The 15,247-nt window shown below is 55.4% G+C and overlaps 1 protein-coding gene across 36 annotated transcripts in view; it reads right to left on the bottom strand.

Moving 5' to 3' along the window:
* The window catches only part of ZMYND8 (zinc finger MYND-type containing 8), a 105,176-nt gene that overhangs the window by 42,086 nt on the left and 47,843 nt on the right, over positions 1–15,247 (bottom strand). For all 36 annotated transcript variants that reach the window (XM_070051734.1, XM_070051728.1, XM_070051736.1 and 33 more), the window contains 6 exons: positions 14,955–15,047; positions 13,789–13,876; positions 10,681–10,736; positions 7,034–7,111; positions 6,005–6,120; positions 1,220–1,701 (listed from right to left, as the gene is read on the bottom strand). In XM_070051734.1, the coding sequence (XP_069907835.1) occupies positions 1,220–1,701; positions 6,005–6,120; positions 7,034–7,111; positions 10,681–10,736; positions 13,789–13,876; positions 14,955–15,047 (913 nt within the window). The remainder of the gene's footprint in view (positions 1–1,219; positions 1,702–6,004; positions 6,121–7,033; positions 7,112–10,680; positions 10,737–13,788; positions 13,877–14,954; positions 15,048–15,247) is intronic.

The following is a 15,247-nucleotide window of genomic DNA, read 5'->3' as shown; positions in this document are numbered from 1 at the left end:
CGTCGTGGTCTCGGCTCCCGGAGCAGTTCTGATGGGGGGGGAGGGGCAGGCTCTCCGGGGCTCACAGGCTGGGCTGGGGGGGCACCTGGAAGCGTGCTTTACTCGTTCTAGGGTCCTCCCTAAGGTATTCTGACCTGAGACCTAAGCGCTGAAGATTTCCGATTTCAACGGAACAGCGTTCAGATCTGCAAAGCCGGGGCCCCCGCCAGCACAGCGAGCAGGGGCCAGGGCCCGGCAGCCAGGGTGGGGGGCTCCCACCGACCAACTGACCGACCGACCGACGGTCTCCCCGCCTTCCTTCCCCACACCGGGGTAGAAGCCCCACTGCCCCCAGAGAACACACTGAGATGCTGGTTTGGGAAAAATGAGGGCAAAACCATTTCTTTACGCAAGCAATGAAGCCATATCATTACCACGTGACCAAATTCCGAAGGGGAGGGGTCACTTCGAGTCACCATCACCGCGTGGATTCCCAGCCAACCTCTCACATCGGCTGCACTGCACCCTGCTCGGACCCACCCAGGGAGGCAGCGACACGACACGGAGCACAGCAGCCGGATCTCTGCCCGTCTGCCTCGGGCGCTGCTCGAAGACCTGTGTGTGCTGATTCATTCCATACGAGGACCTAGAGGAAGGCCTGTTTCCACGGTTACCTTCCAGATGGAGAAATCCAAGCACCGGTGGTTACGAGCCCGGCCCAGAGCCACACGGCCCGGAGTGGCAGGCTGGGGTGAGAGCAGCAGCCACGTCCTCACCACTCTGCCCCAGCCCGTCTCACGAACACAGGGCGACTGCCGGCCGCGGGATGAGCCTGCGGCCCATCTCTGCCTCTCACATCTCTGCAACACTTGAGCCGCCAGGCTTTCAACAGAGAAACTGACTTTCTATTAACATAAAATTCTTGGGAAAGAATGCTATCCTGGGGGGTCGATGTGATTAACCTGAGAAGCATGCCATTGGACCTGACCCCTGGAGGACATCCGGCCATCCCCACCAGTGCCGGAAATGACCTCCCGGGGAGCGCGTTCTCCTTACTGGGTCCCTCCCGGCAAGTACCCCACCTGGCCACTCAGTCAAACTCAGCTCCAGGGAGCAGAACCCCCGCAGGGCCCCTCTGGGGCTGAGGCGTGGCGCCGGCCTTGGGTCCATTGGGCACTGGGGTGCAAACCCCGGCCCCTGCCCCCGGGGCCCCCGCCACCCTCCTCCAGCAGGGGCTGACCTGTGCTCTTCTCCAGGAAGTCCATGGACTCCTCGCTGGCGCTGAAGTGGCTGGACGTGGCCTTCTTCTCGGGGTCCTGCTCCACGTCGGAGCCCGTGTGCACCGAGGACGTGGTGCTCAGCGGGGAGCGGGGCATGTCGGACAGGGAGATCCTGCGGCCCGAGCCGCCGCCCAGCACCGGCTTGCTGAGCAGGATCTTGGGGGAGGCCGTCATGTCGAAGTTGAGCTTCACCTTCTCCTGCTTGTCCACCTTGGCGGTGCCGGCGCTGGGGTTGCTGGGGTCGAGCAGCATCTGGTACTGGCTGTTGGGCGTGTAGGGCGTCCGGAACGGGGAGTAGTTGAAGACGCCGAACTTCCTGCGGATGTTGTCCACGTACACCTCCATCTCCTGCATGGCGCTGTTGAAGATGCTCTTCGTCTTCTTCACAGAGAAGGGGATCTCTTTGGACATGAGGTAGCAGTTATTGATGGGGACCCAGGCCCTGGAGGGCGAGAGAGACAGCGTCACTGACCGCCAGGCAGCCACGGCTGCTGCGTGCGGCCTTAATGCAACACCAGCGAGCCCAGCACGCCGGCCACAGTCCTTGGTGGTGGTGGTGTTAAGATTTATTATTTATGAAAAAGGCAGAGTTAGAGAGAGAGACAGCTCTCATCCACTGGTTCACCCCCCAAATGGACGCAGTGGCCAAGGCTGGGGCAGGTGGAGGCCGGGAGCCTGAAATCCCGCCCGGCTCTCCCACGCGGGTGCAGGGCCCAAGCACTTGGGCTGTCTTCCGCTGCTTTCCCAGGCCCATGAGCAAGGAGCTGGGCTGGAGTGGAGCTCACAGGGATGCTGCCAGGTTAACCTGCTGCACGGCCACGCGGGGCCCCGCCAGGATTCTGGACTATTTACTCCGTTTTCTGAAAACCACTCAGATTGATTGGTTTGTTAATGATCCACTGAGCTGACACGTCCCGTCTTCAGGACAGAATATCAACAAAAAAACTTTCCTAAAATGGGAAAAGGCTAGATACACTGTCATTTTAACCTGCTTTCAAAAATAAAAAATAATTTAAAAATTTTAAAAAAAATTTAAAAAATAGAACCCATCCTGGGATTTTGATGGCGGAGGGCAGCACACCAGCCACTGTGGCCTAGACTGCACCTCTCAAAGGAGAATTAGTGGGCCGGCGCCGTGGCTCACTAGGCTAATCCTCTGCCTTGCGGCGCGGCGCCAGCACACCAGGTTCTAGTCCCCGCCGGGGCGTCGGATTCTGTCCCAGTTGCCCCTCTTCCAGGCCAGCTCTCTGCTGTGGCCAGGGAGTGCAGTGGAGGATGGCCCAAGTGCTTGGGCCCTGCACCCCATGGGAGACCAGGAGAAGCATCTGGCTCCTGGCTCCTGCCATTGGATCAGCGCAGTGCGCCGGCCGCGGCGGCCATTGGAGGGTGAACCAACGGCAAAGGAAGACCTTTCTCTCTGTCTGTCTCTCCCACTGTCCACTCTGCCTGTCAAACAAGAAAAAAAAGAAAGAGAGAGAATCACTCCCCAGCCTCACTCGGCTCCACGTGGACAGGAAGCTTGCTTTTCTCATCACCATTCCAAAGGGGACAAGGACGGCACTCTCCAAGAGCGCATGGTACTGAACGTGTGATAACTCGCATGGCAAATCGCCAAAACCAGCCCACCTTCGGGGGTGCCCCTTCCACCACTCATGTTCCTGCCATCAGCACCCCACACCCCAGCGTACCCCATGGAATCAAGACAGCAGAAATGCCAGTGGCCACGTCATGGGTCCAGCCGGGGATTCCACAGGGCCGTGGCGGTGGCAGCAGGGGCGAAACACGGACATCAGGACACACTGGTGACCCCTCAGGATTCCCGGTGTCCACCAGTCTGCAGCTGGGACACGGTGGGAAGGAGCTTGTCCAAAGGGACCATCAGACGTCACACAAAGTCGAGGCGGACAAAGTCACGCAGCGTCGAGGCAGGGACATAGCAGTGGGGGCAGAGAGCCCAGCGGGAAGCTCCCAGGGACAAAGAGGCACCGACTCAGCGCTGCCCACAGTGAGCAGCCGGAACCTGGACTCCACTGCCGAGGCCACGAGGTTTAGGAAACACGGGCTCCTGACCTGGTAAGCTGACCATCGCCCACCGGAAGCCTCAGCTGGGGACCAGCAGTGTCCCAGGTGTCGCTCAGGTTCTGGAACATCTGCATTTACATAATGAGCACTCCTGGGGGTGAAACCCAAGTCTGAACACGACACGCATCTGCACCGTGCCCACAGAAGGTGGCCGTCAACAAGATGTAATGCACCTGCGCTCTGCCGGTGACCCGTCACACGAGGTCAGGGAGGGAGCTTTCTGCTCCTGGCACCACGCTGGCCCGTGGAAGTTTCAGACTGGGGCATTTTTGATGTTCAGATTTGAGATGCTCCAGCTGTACGCTTTGCCCCAATTCCAGTACTTGACAACTAATTCCTATTTTTAAAAGAAAACCTCCAAAGAAGAATTCATATCCACCGGGCAGGATTCAGAGCACAGGTGGTTGGTGTGCCATCTTTGGTGATACTGAACCGAAACAGAAACCAAAACCAAAACATATCAAAGAGCAAGCCACTCTCCGAGAGTGCTGGAAATCACCAGCTTCTCATTCGATGCACAGCTGTCTTTCTGCCCAGACCTGAAAAGCCACATGGCTAGCCGGAGGGAGGGAAGGAGGGCTGAGCAGAGACACGGGCTGCAAGGTGAGCCTGTGCGTGTGCACACCCAGTGGACCCGGATCCAGGTGAGACGGGGACACGTCTGAGAAGCCAGCGGACCCTACGGGCATCCCCTGGGCAAGCGACTCCTGTCCCTGAGTGAGGCTCAGCTGGGCCATCCCAGAATGCAGGATGAGCCCCTATGTGGGGGAGGAGCCCAGAGCAGCAAATGAGAACAAGGGGACTTCAAAATCACTCATGAGAAATGAAATACAAAATGAGTCTATCTTGTGCAAAAAAGAATTATGAAGTCCACGCATCTTTCTTCCTAACAAGCATTTTCCATGGGCTTTTTGTTAAAGGTTTGCTTGTCTGGAAGGCAGAGTGACAGAGAGTGAGACGGCTTCCATCCACGGGTTCACTCCCCAGACACCCACACAATAGATGGGGCTGGGACAGGCCAAAGCCAGGAGCCCGGAATTCCATCCTGCTCTCCCACTCTGCTCCCTTCCCAGGATACGTGACCAAGAAGCTGGATCGGAAGCAGAGGAGCCAGGACTCAAACCAGCACAGTGATAGGGAATACAGAATGCCTGTCCCTTCCATGAGCTTTGAGTTTGTGTGGACTTCAAAATGCTTTTGCAGGGGCCAGCGCTGTGGCGCAGCGGGTTAATACCCCGGCCTGAAGCACTGGCATCCCATATAGGCGCTAGTTCAAGACCCAGCTGCTCCACTTCCGATCCAGCTCTCTGCTGTGGCCTGGGAAAGCGGTGGAAGACGGCCCAGGTCCTTGGGCCCCTGATCCCACGTGGGAGACCTGGAAGAAGCTCCTGACTCCTGGCTTTGGATCGGTTGCAGACAATTGGGGAATGAACCATCGGATGGAGGACCTCTCTCCCTCTCTCTCTCTCTCTCTCTCTCTCTCTCTGGGTAACTGACTTTCAAATAAATAATCTTAAAAAAATAGAGAGAGAGAGATCACAGGGCTGTGTTTTGTGCCCTGCTTGGCTGCATAAGAGCTGTGCGGCCAGCAGCGAAGCATCACCCTCCCTGGGGTACAGTTTTCTTCTCAGTAAGCGGAGCTGAAAGCAGCCCCGCGGAGACTGGCGCTGTGGCGCAGCCGCCATCCCCACTCAGGGCACCAGTTCAGGTCCTGGCTGCTCTGCTTCCAACCCAGCTCCCTGGTGATACACGTGAGAAGCAGCAGAAGGTGGCCCACGTGCTTGGGCCCCTGCACCCACGTGGGAGACCCAGACGGAGTTCCTGGCTCCTAGCACAATCTGGGTTGTGAACCAGCAGATGGGCGATCTCTCTCTCTCTCTCTCTCTCTCTCTCCCTCCCTCTCCCTCTCCATGCCTTTCAAATAAACAAGTAAATCTTTATAATAAAAACTGTGAATATAAATATATATATGCTGTATGTGGGTAGGTACATCATTTTTATTCTAAGTATGTTAAATCTTCTCCCCTACACTTCCCCACTTCATGGTGGGGTTCTGCCTCCTTTAATCACAACATTACCCACTAGAAGAGAAACCGGATATTACCGGCTCCTCGTCTGTATGCACCTGCTGCGCTCAGGCACACAGGGGGCCGCGGTACCGGGAACTGCTGATGGCGGAATGATTCACCTTGCAGTGAGAGGACAGAACGGGGAGCGTGGGAAGGTGCACACCTGTGCAGACAGCACCCCCGCCCCCTTGCCACGCCGCATCACAGCTTCAGCGCAAAGGCCAGAGGAGCCGACTACTCGGCACTGTGAGACGCGAGTCGTCTGGGAAGATACTCTGACCCCTGAAAGCATTGTTCTGAACAGCAGTGTTACACACAGGCTGAATTCACCCCGGAAAACTCCGCCCAAAAGGAGCAGCAACCCACTGGCAAGGCCTACGCTGGTCTCACCCACAGGAAGCCCGAAGGCAAGATTATCTTCTAATGTCCCTGGCAGATCTGAAGCCCACACATTCCCAGGCTTGGCCCAGCGCAGGGAAATATCCCTCAACTCCAAGATCACCAGCTGGCATCACCATGACAATAAAACAGGAAATAATCGCCGTAGCCTCCACCTCTTTTCTTATCCAAGGATACAATAAAAGGGGACTCTACCTGTCGTGTTGTCCAAAGAATCGGGCGTCAACCTGCCCGTCTTTATCCCTCAGAGCTTTGGCAGGCCAGAACGGAAAGCCCTTCAGCTTTGCCCAGACCAGAGGGTGAGGGTTGCTCTAGGAAAAGAAAAGACACAGTTTGGAGGTGTTTGGCAGCAAGGTGCACCCCGAGGAGAGAGCCGGTGGAAGGGGGTTCGGGCCGGCAGATGGAAAAACCAGTTTCCATCAGGGCCAGGTCCAGACGTGGGACCAGAACTGCAAAGGGGCTTAAGTGGGGAGCCTCAGAACGAAACGCTGGCAGAACCAGCTTAGGCCCTGGCTGCGCTGTATGACCTGGCTGGCCAGGAGCCGGACAGCTCACCATCCTGTGCCACATGGGCACAGCCACCCCAGCCCCGGCACGCTGGATGAAGCGTGCATGGTGCCAGCACGCACTGAGGGGCGGCCCAAGCCCCCGATTACTCTTCATCGGGGCCCAGAGCCTCAGCTGCTCACGTGTGCACCTCCGAGGGCAGGAAGAGATGAACACAGCTCAGGATTCTCACGTTACTTGGTCCATCTCTGCACCTGACCCAGTGCCCCCCACCTCCCTCCCACGCCGACAATACATTTTTCTCTGCACAGCTCCAGCCTGCAGAAGGCAGACCCCTGGGGGACACTAAGATGACTTTCTTCACCCCCAAAAAAAAACACAGCTGGAGAGACCATGGAACTGATCCAGAGAAGAATTCACAAACATCGTAAAACAGGTGCACACGATGTGTGAACACACTGGCGGGAGGCTCGTGTCACCTCCCCCCCCCCCGCCGCCGCGTCCCACACCTCGGTGAGCTACCTCAGACTCTGCCCCACGCCGATGCCCGAGGGAATCAAGTACACCGTGATGTCATTTCCGGGGCCCAGCAGCGTGGACCACCCAGGCTCCTATCACTCCCCATTTTCAAACTTCATCCCCAAGTCCCCGGGAGACAGCTGTGCCGCGGTCACCACCGGAGCTCAGGGGTCAAACAAGGCAAGCAACCCAACTTACACAAGGCTCACAAAACCAGTTATCTCGCTTCTGGCAGGCAGCCAGGTAACATTCTGGACAGACTTCAATTTCATTCATCTGCAAAGCAAAAACACATTAGAACGTGGCACTCCACAGCAACCAATACACAGGACCCCGCTGACCAAGCAGAGCCCACAGCAGGAACTCCTCCAAGGTGAACCGACGCCCACCTTGTCACCCCCTCTGGGTCACACCCCGGCCATCCACCCCGGCCCGCCAGTCTCTACTCTCCCCTGGGTGACTGTCCATCCCCAACCCGGCAGCCAGGGTCCTCCTTAACACGCAGGGACCCCATCTTGCGCTCCCCCTGCCTAAGCCTTCCCAAGGACTCCCCAGGGGCCCGGTGGTTCTTCCTCAGAGCAGGCTAACTCCTCCCTCCCCTCACCACCTCCAGGCAGGGCTGGCAGTCAGGACTGGGGACACGGAGGGATCCGTGCAGGGTCCCCATCTGTCAACAGTGCCAGGTTGAGGAACTCACAACAGAATCTAAACCGAGGGCTGGTGCTGAAGCATAGCGAGTTAAGCCATGGCCTCTGACACCCATTATGGTTCCTACCCATCTCCCTGCTGGTGGCCTGGGAAAGCAGCAGAAGGTGGCCCAAGTGCTTGGGCCCCTGCACCCACGTGGGAGACCAGGAGGAAGCTCCTGGCTTGAGCCTGGCCCAGCCCCGGCCGTTGCAGCCATTTGGGGAATGAACCAGCAGATGGAAGATCCATCTCTCTCTCTCCCTCCCTCCCTCTCTCTCTCTCACTCACTCTGCCTTTCAAATAAAGAAAATCTTTTTAAAAAAAATCTAGCGGGCACCGCGGCTCACTAGGCTAATCCTCCGCCTAGCGGCACCGGCACACTGGGTTCTAGGCCCGGTTGGGGCGCCGGATTCTGTCCCGGTTGCCCCTCTTCCAGGCCAGCTCTCTGCTGTGGCCAGGGAGTGCAGTGGAGGATGGCCCAAGTGCTTGGGTCCTGCACCCCATGGGAGACCAGGAAAAGCACCTGGCTCCTGGCTCCTGGCTCCTGGCTCCTGCCATCGGATCAGCGCGGTGCACCGGCCGCAGCGCGCCGACCGCGGCGGCCATTGGAGGGTGAACCAACGGCAAAGGAAGACCTTTCTCTCTCTCTCTCTCACTGTCCACTCTGCCTGTCAAAAAAAAAAAAAAAATCTAAACAATCTGATTGGTTCCCCCACGGCCACGTGCAATGTGGCCTCTGCCCACCAGCCTGAGCTCACCTTGGCTTCCTGCCGGCCTCACTGGCCTCGCCTGCTTGCCCAGCTCAGTTCGTACACATCTCTAACCATGGTGTTCACCAACACCAAACCCCTCTTTCATTCCCACTGATGAACATCTGAAGGCTCGGTCACTGGTTTATGGTCCACCCCCCACGCCCCTGGGGCAACCTCCTGGCTCAGAACTGAAGCCCCTCTTGATGAGAAACAAAGCGAAAGCCCCGCCAGTGACACAGTCACCGACACACAGATTAACGTGTGCTGCAGACGCAGCGTGCGCGGACATCCTCGGTGCCCCATGAGGACGAACTCAGACCCTCCACAAACCCCAGCGGTGCACTACCGTTATTCCCACTTAGAGAGGGGGAAAATGAGGCCCAAGGAGCAGAGCAACCTGCCCCAGGGGTCAGCGGGGCCAAGCGGTGGGGCCAGGCTCCTAAGTGCAGGCACCTGCCCGCTGCACTGTAGCTGCCGTAGCCTTCCCACCACTGTCCGCCCTGTTCCGTCTCCTGTCATCAGGCGAGTACCATGCACCCAACAGGAGCTCAGGAATTACCCAGAAGACCAACTGACCTAACAGGTCAATGAACAGACGACGAACAAATGAACAAACAGCAGAATGCAGCGCCTCCTTCCACCCAATGCCGCCAGGAAAACAAACACACGGAGACTTTTTACGTCAGAACGTCCGGTATTGGGAGGGACACAGCAGGGCTCCCAGGCTCGTCCACTCCTGGCTGCTCCACAAGCTGTCTACAGCTCTTCCAGAAAACAATCAAGAGACGCCTGCCCGCAGCCGTGGCCCCGCTCATGACCTCTGCCCTGGCAACTGTATTTCTAAAACTTACACTAAGGGCTGGCGCCACAGCTCACTAGGCTAATCCTCCGCCTGCGGCGCTGGTACCCCGGGTTCTAGTCCCGGTTGGGGCACCGGTTCTGTCCACTCCAGCTCTCTGATGTGCCCCGGGAGGGCAGTGGAGGATGGCCCAGGTCCTTGGGCCCTGCACCCGCACGGGAGACCTGGAGGAGGCGCCTGGCTCCTGGCTTCGGATCAGCGCAGCGCGCCAGCCGTAGCAGCCATTTGGGGAGTGAACCAACAGGAAAAGGAAGACCTTTCTCTCTGTCTGTCTCCCTCACTGTCTAACTGCCTGTCAAAAATAAATAAATAAATAAATAAATAACACTTACACTAGGGAAGCGCAATGACATGCATCACCCTGCTGCTAAAATGCTGATAACCTGGGCACTGCCTAAATGGTGAAAGAGCAGTCCGCAGATAAATACCCAAGGGCTGCAAGGCATACTATGCAGCCAAGAAAACTTTTGTTCATCCTGGGGAAAACAGAAAATACACAAACTGAACTTGGTGACAAGCAGAATATGAAACTCTAAGTAGGAGCCTGTTGCCTGTATACGTTGTGGCAGCCTGCAGTGTCGGCATCCCATACAGGAGCCGGGTTCTAGTCCCGGCTGCTCCACTTCCAGTCTAGCTCCTTGCTAATACACCTGGGAAAGCAGCAGATGGCCCAAGTGCTGGGGCCCCTGTGCCCACATGGGAGACCCAGAAGAAGCTCCAGGCTCCTGGCTTCAGATCAGCCCAGCTCTGACTATTGCAGCCATTCGGGGAATGAACCAGCAGTTAGGAGACCCCTCTCTCTCTCTGCCTCTCTGTAACTCTGACTTCCAAATAAATAATAAGTCTTAAAAAAAAAAAAAAAAAAAAAAAAAAAAAAAAAAAAAAAAAAAAAACAACTCTACATAAACAGACAGGGAGCGATGCCACTGGTATTCAAACACAGTTTCTTCTACATGAATGAATGAATGAATGAATGATGGGGTAGTGAATGGCGGCCACAGGTTGAAGGCTGGTGCACCTCAGTGTTTCATTCTTATGATGGGACTCTGATGACGCAGGCCTCCCACCCACACTTCACCTGACAGCCAGCCCCACAACCACAGGGCCTCACAGCCCAGCAGCCCGCAGGGCCCACTCCCACCACATAAGAAGGGACGGATTCTCCAAGAGACCAGGCCACTCTGACAGACGATAGAGACCCTGCCTCCAAAAGTTAAAGCCCCAAGAGGACTCGCAGGGCTCTGAATTCAATGCCACAGACACAGGTCAGGGTCACAGCAACAATGGTGCTGTCCAGGCCACCAGGAAGACTCAGAGGTGAGCCCATTTCTTCTTCCCTTCCGTCACTGCTCCGGCAAGCGTGGCTGATAACACAGTGGGGGCCTTCTTCGTTGCGTTCCTGTTTCTTGAAGACAGAGGATACCGTCTGTACCTCCCGAATCTACAGACACCGCAGATTTCCACGGAGCGACGTCGCAAAAGGAAACCTTAGCCGCCCCGACCCTTCAGTCCAGAAACTTCTAAATGGGTCGTTGGGAAACACGTACCTCGTGCTCACAGATTTTGATGACTACTTTTGCTATCTGCGTCAATTTATGATTTCCTAAAGGAATAAGAAAATAGGGTTAATTCTAATGGAAACACGCGTGCGTCCGCTAACAACCTTTGAACCCACTTTCCCCCAGGATTAAGACGCGAGGGTTAAAAACCAGAAGCTTCTGGCTCCCAAAAATATTTCAAACTCTGTGACTTCTCCCATCCAAGTCAACCAAGCTTTGGTGGGTCAACGTCGTTTTCTGCGAAACGCACTTTGTAGGAGTTTTCCAACCGATCACCGATTCCTTTTTGAAAAGGGCTTTGGCATTCTAAAGGCTCCAGTGAGTGGGAGGGGGCCTCATTCAACCCTTCATTTCAGATTCTAACCGAGAAGGGTGTGCGGAAAAGCAGTTCCATGTTAGCGTCTCTAGGTCACTGAATTAACAGGCAGGCCAGGGGCCCCGGAGAACACTCAGCCAGTGGCGTGGGCATCCGGCCCCACTTTGAACTCTAAATCCTTCACCTCTGCACAAAACCAGAGGAAGACAAAGGTCCAACGGTCGCTTTTTTTTTTTTGATCTGGTATTTTCAGAAACTGTTGACAAGAATTCACACACACACACACACACACAACCTGTATTTGTGGCTTCCCTTGAAAACTCAGGACATCAGATAACTCTGTACCCCTCCGGCACAGGAGCCACCCACAGCGGCCTCTCCAGACCAGGTAGAAGGCCGTGACCTCCGTTAGCCAGAGCCCACCTCATGCCCGTGGTCATCCTGGCTTGTGCTAGGATTGTTTGTTCACCTGACCTCAACCACGGGTATGAGCACAGAGCCCTTTCCATACGCTTTTGTTTGTCACCTTCATATAAATCCTCACTGCCTAGTGCCTCTTCTCCCACCCCAGCACCCCTAGCTCTGCTACAGAGCTAATGATGCAAGCACCTAAAACAGACACGTACCCGCCCCTATACCTTTCTGCAAACGCCAGGGAGCAGTCTTTCCAGGCCCAAAGGAACAGGGTGCGGGAGGGGAACAAGACACGGTGGTCTGCAGTTAAGAGAGCTCACAGCCTAGCGAGCAACTCAGACACACAACAGCATCATTCAGAAACTGACAAATGCTGCCATGCCCAGCGAGCGTGGCCCGGGACACCAGCAAAGGCTTCTGGGAGGACTGAGAGGCTGAGCCGGAAAGATGAGGATGCAGGAAGGCAAAGCTAGGAAGAATGACTCAGCAGGAGTAAGCACCAGGGGACCAGGGGACCACAGAAACGGGGCAGGGGGACCCGGGAAGACAGCTCAGCAGGTAGACAGGAAGAGGGGAAGCTGGAGGAGCAGAGGACATGCCAGAACGGGAGAGGAACGAGGAAATTCACTAGGCCAGGAGGCTAAATCCTCTACATCCACCGAAACACAACAGACAGAACATCAGCCAGAAGACAAGAAAACTGTAATTCAATACCCAACTTTCAAAATGAGCCAAAGATTGGACCGTTTTACCCACAAAAAAGCTATACACATCACTATCAAACACATTAAAAGATGCTCAATACCAGTAAGCCATTAGGAAAAGGAAAATTCAAATGACCACAGCACCTCACACACTGAAGAGCTGGTAAGGACGTGGGCAGGGAGACCACACACACACACACACACACGTTGGTAGAGTGCAAAATGATACAACTGCCTGCAAAAACGGCCTGGCAGAATCCCTCATAAATATAAACCTGCTCAATGACCCAGCAACACCACTGCCAGGTATCACCCCTGAGAAATGAAAACATAAGGACCTGTACAAGGAAATTCACAGCAGCTTAAATTCTAACACCCGAAAGCTGGAACCAGCCCAAGTATTAACACCAACAAAGGAACGGATAGATTGTGTTATGTGTGTAGTGAAAAACCACTCAACAAAGAACAAACAGCCCCAACACGAGACGAATCCCAAAAACACAGGACACTGCGAAAACAGCCAGCCACTGGGAGCTCTCTCTGTAACTCCACGAACAGGATATTCCAGGAAAGAAAGCAATCCAGAGTAACGGGAAGCAGAACTGCGGCTCCCTTGAAGGACCAGGCTTGCTGGAAAGGAGCAAACAGAAATGCAGCAGGCAGCACTGTGGTGCAGGGTGGGGGAAGCCGAGAGCAGGTTCAAGTCCCGACTGTTCTGTCAACACTCCAGCCCCCTTGCTAATGCATATGGGAAAGCAGTGGGTGAGGGTCCAAGTGCTTGAGCCCCTACCACCACGTGGGAGACACTAATGGAGTTCCAGACTCCTGGCTTCAGCCCTGGCTATAGCGTGGTGGAATGAGAAGGCCACGCCAAGATGGCCGCTGGCAATGGAAACTGCCTGGCAACAGGCTGTGATTGGATGGTTTCAGAAACCACAGGACAACGGAGCCTGACTGGCAACAGGGTGTGATTGGATGGCTCTGGAAACCACAGGACAACAGAGCCTGACTGGCAACAGGGTGTGATTGGATGGCTTCGGAAACTGCCTGGCAACAGGCTGTGATTGGTTAGGGCACAGACTGCCCCTTGACTGGATTGGCTGCCTTGGCTATATAAGCTGCTGTACCAACTGAAATGAGTCTGTGGGCTGCTCGCCTCTGGCCCACTTTTACCCGACTCCTCGGGTCTGTGTGGTGACTCCACGCCTCTTGCCCCCACCACGCTCCTCCTCTCAGAACAAATCCACCTCAACACTATAGTGGGCATTTGGGGAGTGAATCAGCAGATCAAAGATCAACCCTGCCTAAATGTCCAATGACATCTGGGAACATCTGTCAAGGCAACCAAATACACATACAAAACCTGTTTTATTGTATGCAATTACAGCTTCACTAAAGAAAGGTTCTGTAAACAATAGTAAGATAAGCAGCACCCTGGGCCCACAGCCACTAGCACAGCAGCTCCCACCTTAACAGGCCGGGAATCGCTAACCTGTTCACACACACCAGCAATCCAGGAACACTGTTCTCAGTCCTCGCTCTGAGACACGCAAGCAGCAGCCTGCTTTTTCCAAAGGCGGGGAGAACGTGGAACACACGGCACAGACAACGCGCACGGCACAGACGACGCGCACACCCTCGGTCGCCGGCGCGGCCACTCACCCCCATTATAAATGATGCAATTGTGTAAGATCCACTTGGCATCCGCCAGGAAGGCTTCCGTGCAGCCGTACATTTTCTTCTTAGCATTCTGGGAAGAAAAGCCACAGAGCGTCACCCCCGGAGTCAGCACCAGCCCCGGCAAGACCCCCGCACCCCAGGCGATGTGGTTAGCAGGCCTGTGCCTACCTCGCTCATGCTCTCACCCGGGGCTCGAGAGGCCACTGTTTTGGAGGTCTCTAACCCTACCTCACTGACCCACCACACTAACGTGATCTGCTTCACCGGGGGCTGCTGCCACGTACCAGGCAGCTCCCTCTGATGGACCCTGCGTGGCTTTTCGTAGCCACGTGGTCTGCACAGGCCAAGCCGACTGTTAGCTCAGTGCAGTCCTGCTCATCAGCCCCACTCCACGGAAGGCGACACGGAGGTAAGTTAAGGAGCCCCCCTCCGTTCCAAAGCTGTCGGCTGATGAAGCGAAGGTTCCAGCCCTGCCTTTGTAGACTGCCTTCCCTCGCCCACTCCACCATGAGTAAAACCTGCTGGGATTATTCACTGCTTGGGGGCTGGCAGTGAAGGTGAATGTGAAACAATGCTGCCTCCTCATGGGTGGTTTTTATTACCTATATTGTGTTGCTACCACAGTCTGAAAATCAGCTCCGATACGCACAATCTACAATGTAAGTTGATTTTGTTCATCCTGGAATGTTGGCATGAATTTTTAAAAACACCTTCAGGCATTAAAGAAATATCCTTAACAGAAGAGTACGCCAAGCTCTAAGAAGCCACATCTTTATTGCTAATTCAGAGATTTCCCAGACACTTAATTTTCTCTTCTTCCTCCTGCTGTTCTCATTAGCACCTCCGACAGACAGAGAAGAGAGGGGAGGCACCCATCAATCACATCGCTAATTCTCGAGAACTACGACTCTTGTGGGCGAAAAGCTAGAATCACTCGCAGCAGCATCGTCAGTGAGTGTTCACACTCCACTGCCATCCGTGGGGGAAGGCTACAGTACGGAGGGGAGAAGTCAGGGGATCGAGAGTTCGGAGCGGGGAAATGCGGAGAAATAATCTAGCTTGGGTAGCAGCCTGGGAGGTGGCGGAGGCTGCCGAGTCATCTCGGGAACTGTGGGCTCTAACGCGGAGGCCCTCGGATGGACGCCAACCTTTTCCAAGGTGCAAAGGTCCATGGGATGGAAAATGTATTCCGCATAGTCAGGGTGCTGCTCCAAGGGCACGGGCTTCTGAAACGCGTCTGTCTGCAGAAGAGAAGATACACAGGCAAAACCCGTCACTGCTGTGGAAGCCCACCACGGACGCCCAGAGGGCGCAGAACTGATGACAACTCTTCAGACAAGACGGGTCTAGAAGCTTCCACAAAGGGTAACGCTGGGAGCTCCAAGTCGGGTCCACTTTCTACTGTTGACTGGTTATTGAAACTCGGGGGCCCAGCTGCATT

Source organism: Oryctolagus cuniculus, chromosome 11 (assembly GCF_964237555.1).
Source record: "Oryctolagus cuniculus chromosome 11, mOryCun1.1, whole genome shotgun sequence".
NCBI classification, from domain to species: Eukaryota; Metazoa; Chordata; class Mammalia; order Lagomorpha; family Leporidae; genus Oryctolagus; species Oryctolagus cuniculus.
The sequence above is the reverse complement of the archived record's forward strand: the minus strand, read 5'-3'. Positions and strand labels throughout refer to the sequence as shown.